A 6669-nucleotide genomic window follows, 5' to 3' on the forward strand; every position below is an offset into this window, starting at 1 on the left:
ACTAAATTTGAATTAAAGAAATTGTGTATATATATTCACATATATCCGTAACAAATAGTCCTGGTTTTGAAAAGAATATGTATACATATAGATATCTCAAAATGTAAAAAAGTGGACTTTAAGAATATTTCTTCTTTATACTTTTCTATTTTACCCAAATATTTTACAAATGAGGATTAGGATAAATTATCAGACAATAAACTTACTTTCAAATTAGTTAATTACATTATAAAATTCACAATTATAGTTTTGTTGTTCATTTTGAAGCACCAAAATTTTAAAACTATATTACCACTGGTAACTACTTCACCTTGAATATGTTCAATAAATTAAGATTGAACCAACATTCATAACGCTTTGCCCCTAAAAAATATCTGACACTTAAAAAGCATTCAGTGGTCCAAAAGAATCTCTACATTATTTCATATTTGTTCTGTTTTTATCACAGATAATTCAGAAGTACATAACAGATAACTAATTAACATTCTATTGGGTAAAAATGCATAAATATTTATACTATATGAATACCATTTTATTATAAATTCATTATGTATCCATGTGGCACACTTGTGAATATCCAAAAACACAAAGGTGAGGCTTTTGAAATAATAACAGTAGCACAAAAGTAAAATAATAAAAATACACACTATTATTCCAAAGTACAACTCTTGAAAAAAATTCATGTTTTTTATAAAAAGGTTTTCCAGAACATACCCTCCACTAGTGCATAGAAGAGGATAGGTATAACTTTTTAGTTTCAATACTGATATTCATCACGAAAATTAATCATCATGAGTTCCTGATTTGAACTGAAATGAAAATTAATTCATCATGCAAATGAATTACTCTCCTGGGCTACACATACACACACGTATGAGAGCCTCAGGAGTCCCTGGGGTGATTTATCTTTACCAAAAAACGCGACTCAGTTACTTAGAACTGTACTCTCCACTGTGACAGCCACTAGTCACATGTGGCTATTTACATTTGAAATAATTAAAATTAAATGAAATTAAGAATTCAGTTTCTCAGTTACATTGGTCACATTTTGAGAGCTCCATAGTTCTATGTGGCTGGTGGCTACCACACTAAAACAGCGCAGAAATAGAATATTTCTATCACTACAGAAAGATCTATTGGACAGTGATAGAAAGTTCTACTGGATAATGCTAATCTTGAGTGTTTTTATGTTTTCTATTAACTTTGATGTCTTTTCCGTGTCAGTTTTTTTTTCTCACTCTGCTTCCATCAGTTCTCATCTCTCAAGTTTTGTTCTTCTAAGCAGAAAAGCATACATATAGAAATGTGTTTCAAATAAATAAATAAATAAGAACTGAGATGGAGCCTCTAAAGATCTCCCACCTAAAAAATACATTCATTTTCGAGTACGTATTTTGAGGCCCACATTTTGGCTACAGAGAGGCCCTATTTGCTCCTTTTGACCTATGCCCATTTCCAATAGTTTAGCCTGCCAGATTACTGACATGTAGACACACATGATGACATCATTGAATATCATTATGATGTGCCAATGATTGAGGTAATTAATTTTAAAAATATAGAACACAGAATACACTCCCAGAAAATCTAATTACCTAAACTGCTTTTCCTCCCAGAACAACAAAGCCATGTAATAATTTGATTATGCTTTGGAGACATATCTCTGATTATATGAAAATCTCACGATTCAATTAAACACAACCTAACACTCCATAAATGCTGTATATTATGCAAATCTACAAAAAAGGCTATGGTAGCATAAAAGAAGTGAATAGCTATCTAAAGGTACATGTACCTTAAATGGGATTCCAATATCCTATCCATTCGTTTGTAAAAGGGTCTGGATGTAAAGTAGCCACTCCAATAATGATCATCTCGGTCAGCATAAGTGAAAAAATCTCCACTTACAACAGGGAACATTGATTGGCTATTCGTTCTACTGGATGCCTCTTCTTTATCNAAGAGCTCCTTTGCGACCATTTTTACACACACCTTTCTGATGCCAAGATTTTTCAGTTAAAAATTTCGTAACTGTTTCTCTATCGATGTTTACTTGGTCTGCTATGCTTCTCACAGTTATCCGATGATATTGACGCACAATTCGACAAATTTTTGCAATGTTTTTGTCAGTTCTGCTCATTACTGGCCGCCCTGACCTCTCTTCATCAGTGACGCGTTCTCTCCCTTAGAAAAACGTTTAATCCATGTGTACACTGCCGTTTTCGTCATGGCATTATTCCCATAAACTTGGACTAACATGTCCCTGATTTCACTTCACTCTTGCCAAATTTAACAAGAAATTCAATGTTTGTTCATTGCTCTAATTCAAGCTCAGACATTTTCGTGACGGCAAACAAAAACATACAATAATGAATGCCATTCAGCAAGACACCACCACACGTCGACAGGAACACAGCTGTGAGGCACTGATATACCAAGGTCATAAAACCTCACCGAGCTGTTTGTACAGTGCTGCCAATGTAAGCGCACAGTGGCATATTTAATTGTCAGACCCCATATATGTTAGGACCCTCACGCTTACCCTTTGCTCATTTTTTTCTCCTACCTACCTCATCACAACTTAGGAACTGGCAAATTCTAAATCTTTCTGTAACTGACCTCATTACTCATTACCATTTATGTTTTCTCTTCCACATAGCGCCTTTATACACTTTAAAACTGAACATCCAGTACACTGTCCCAGTCTAATTCATGTTTTTATACCATGAGTAGAATTAACCTCCAAATATGCCATGAGGTATTCTTGCTCTCCAGTTTATAATTATACCGGGGGTGCCACAAAAAGTACACATTTTAAGAGATGTTATCTATGTATTACTTTTAGAATTTGAACTGAGCTCCGGTAGCAATGTGTAGTAGACATTCGCTCAAAATGGTGTTCATCAAATGAATGCTAGCATCATTCATTATATTACAATTGTAATAGTTTTTTCCTTTCTTAAAATGTGTATACATTTTTTTGGCACCCTCTGTATAAAAATTCAATCTACCATTAAAAGCAGGACTCTAAAAAATCATCCTTAGATGGCAGAAGAGAAAGCTAGAAGGGTCTGGAACCCTGATAGGACTGTGGAGCTGTCATACCTGAACCAGTGACTTGTAGGCTTCTTTCATACAGCATAAAAATAAGCACGACAGGATTTATTCTGTTTTGAGTTGCTATTACTAGCAGCCAAATGCCATCCCTAACTCATATATTTTTTCATAGGGACATATCTGTAAACAGGAGTCAACAGTCCAAGAACAATACAACACCTAATGCTAGCTGCCTCTTTGTTTATAATTCTCTCACTTGTGTTTTGAAATTTCCAACTTAAAATGTCTGTGATAATCACTTGATAATTGTTTATGACTCTTCAATGAAGTGTGAAGTGCTTGCAAACAAATATACAAATGTCAAGTACAATTTGAGAATCATTGTTTCCTTTTTTCTCTAAGATGCAGTTTTTTCCAGGGATGTTTTTATAAGCTAAAAGTAATACCAAACACATGGAGGAACTAATGACGCCCTCTGGAAAGGTGATGAGACAGAAAATGTTCCATAACTAAACTCATTGACCTGTTCCCAAATCTCTTTCAACATGGCAGCCAGAGAGAGCAAGTAGGCAGTAACTTCTCTTTTTCCTCTGAGGAGCTCTTGTCTGATTATAAGCAGCCTTACATTTAAATTTTCAATAAGCCAAAAAGACAGGAAAAGGTGAAAAGGAAAAATGGAAGATCTGACTTTACTTTCAAAAATACTTAAAACCAAAAAGAAAAAAATTGCTTTCCATGGGAGAAATACAAACATCATTATCATTATCATCCAGTGCTTTCCACTTTAAGTTCAGCTTAAACTTCACTAGATGGATGTCAAATACATTTGCCACAAGAAAACTGAGAGATATTCAAGGTACTACTTTGAATATATTTTAAGGACTCAAGTCAACTAATGAAACCTCAAGAATATTTCTTCCCTAAATTTCTAAAAAGGCAGTTAAAAATTTTTAACAAAATTCAATGAACAGTTATTACAATTAGTAATATCAGTTGTGGATCATTTTTTTAATGTTGACTTTAATGTGCTGTTATCACTTTTCACGTATGAAAATATTTATATAAAAATAAATTTACTTTTGAAATTTATAAGAAAATCAGAGTATATCTTTAATGATTTTAAAATATCATCAAAGCATACACTGCTGATAGCAAAAAAAAAAAATCTGCAAGAAATAATAATCTAAACAACATAGAAACAATTTTCAAAACTCCTTCCCCAGCGTAGGAATCTCCTCTACACTGATCCTAAGGAATGGTAACCCAAAATCTAGCAAGATGATGGAAATCTCACTGTCATAAAAGATAAAGTCTTTCCATGATTGGGAAGTGCTGTAAACAAAATCCTCTGCTAGTCTGAGTCAAAGCCTATACTCGTTTTTAATTATGCATTACAAAGATAACTGAGCTTCTACCCCTCATTTATCTGACAGACCTTCAAAAAAGAGTTGAAGATGACTTTGATATCAATATCCAGGCCATCCCTTCTCATCCCAATTCCTTGCATCATCCATATATGACAAGGTTTCTAGGTTATTCTACTTCCTGGCTATGCTTCTAGGCTTATCCTTTTGTGTTAATATTCTTCTAAAAGAATATATATATAGTGGGCTGGCCAAGTAGCTCCGTTAGCTAAGAGCACAAGCTCTGAGCAACAGGGTCGCTGGTTCGATTCCCACATGGGCCAATGAGCTGTGCCCAAGCTGAGCTGTCATTGAGCTCAGGATGGCTCAGCTGGTGAGAGCATGTGCTCCTAACAACAAGGGTGTTGGTTCTACTCCCGCATGGGATGGTGGGCTACCCCGCCTCCCCACAACTAAGAATGAACATGGCATCTTGAGCTGAGAGGCNAAATAAATAAATAATGGTCAAACCACTACCAATACCTTTATCCAGTATTCACAAAGTGAAACCTAGAATGAACCTATAATGAATTGGCTCTTTTTTGTTCAGAATTAAGTACTAAGAAAAAAATGATTAATCAAAAGATATCACTGATAGGGATTCGTTTAAAATAGAAAACTTTCTGAACATACCTGAAAGTCATAAACTTACTCAAACTATTTATACTTTCTATGAATATCGTACCAAATAACAATATCCATAATTACTCCAATAGCTTTTTGAAGCAATGATGTGATATTTTATCTTAGAAAAATCTTTAACAAGAATTGAAACGACAAAAGAAGTCACGAGATTAACTCTCGTTCACAACAAAATTCAATCAGTATACACACTTCAAAGAACTCAAATTCCTGAAGAATTCAAATAGGTATTTTGCTGAATTAAGTTTCATGTTCTGATTTAAAAGAACTAGAAAAAAAAAGTTTTTTTCACAGAACTGTATAATGAAATGGTCTTTCTCCTGTTACACATCTTGGTCATTGAAATTGTTACCTGTATTCAAACTGTATTTTTAGATTTGCGGAACCAAAGGATGCTTATGAATCAATTGATTCAAAATCAATTCTGGAATATAATCTTGGTACATCACCAGCTATTGCTGAAGCACTCACTACACGTGGGGAAAAAACTTAAAGATTTTTTTCAAGTTCAATCTTACTACTTTAAAGCTTTATAGAGCAGGCATCCCTAAGTAAACTCATATTGGAGAAATCTGTAGAGAAACTTTGTTAACCATGTTTTCAATCAACCATCAGAATCAACCTATTACATTTACAGAGTGATTACATTATCTTCCCCAACACAGGAAGCAATTTTGGATCTACTCACTAAAAACATTTTTGTTGGCATGCAACAACACAAACAAATTGTAAAAGAATTAAAAATAACTTCTTTTTGCAAGCATTAAGACTATCTTCAAAGATATAAGTGATCATGATCAAGTTCATTAAATACATTTACATAGTAAATCTATAACTACAGTATTAAAATCTTATGAATTTGACTTCCGGCCATCATCCAGATAAATTTCTCCTTCTACTCAAATGTTTTCCTAGATGGTAACAAATGTTCTGAGACTAAAAGACCCTATGAATGAATACAATTCAATTATGGAAACAAGTCCCTCAGTCTAGGTTTATTTTTATTATCTATATGGCTATCTTTATTAGGCTGTCTGGACCTACAGAATAAAAGTCATGTTCTCCATCAGCTAAAACCTTGTATGTATATATATATATATATATAAATGTATTACAGTGTATTACAGAGTCCTAATAAAACTGAGTAACTGCCAGGAATCAATGTTTGTATCCTAAAGGCACATATGCAATCTTCTAATGAGATGAGCACTAAAGACTAACACAGTATTCCCCAAATGCTTTCTCAGGAAATATTAGATTTGTTTCAAACAAAACAAAACTAAACACAGTGAATAAGTTTTGGGAAACATGGATAAAACAAAACTGTAAATGTTTCCACATTTCATCAGTATGGGATTTCTTAGAGCCTCCAACTTCCTAGCATGCCCTTATCCTATTATTATGGCACAGTTCATGAAACATCACCTAGGGATCAGTTTTCTAGCTTGCTATCATTGCTGCTGTTTCAAGATGTTATCATGTTTGTTATTCAAGGTTTGATATACGAGGTCTGACAATTAAGTTCACAAACTCATCCTAGAAAAAGTGCTACATACCTCATTACTGA

At 33.7% G+C, this 6669-nt stretch overlaps 1 protein-coding gene across 1 annotated transcript in view; it reads right to left on the reverse strand.

The window, feature by feature from the left end:
- The window catches only part of MAN2A1 (mannosidase alpha class 2A member 1), a 159945-nt gene that overhangs the window by 77847 nt on the left and 75429 nt on the right, over positions 1-6669 (reverse strand). The window contains exons 9-10 of the mRNA XM_019624106.1: positions 3551-3571; positions 1796-1968 (exon numbers count right to left, since the gene is read on the reverse strand). Of these exons, the coding sequence (XP_019479651.1) occupies positions 1796-1968; positions 3551-3571 (194 nt within the window). The remainder of the gene's footprint in view (positions 1-1795; positions 1969-3550; positions 3572-6669) is intronic.

Source organism: Hipposideros armiger, unplaced genomic scaffold (genome assembly GCF_001890085.2).
Source record: "Hipposideros armiger isolate ML-2016 unplaced genomic scaffold, ASM189008v1 scaffold_579, whole genome shotgun sequence".
Classification (NCBI taxonomy): Eukaryota; Metazoa; Chordata; class Mammalia; order Chiroptera; family Hipposideridae; genus Hipposideros; species Hipposideros armiger.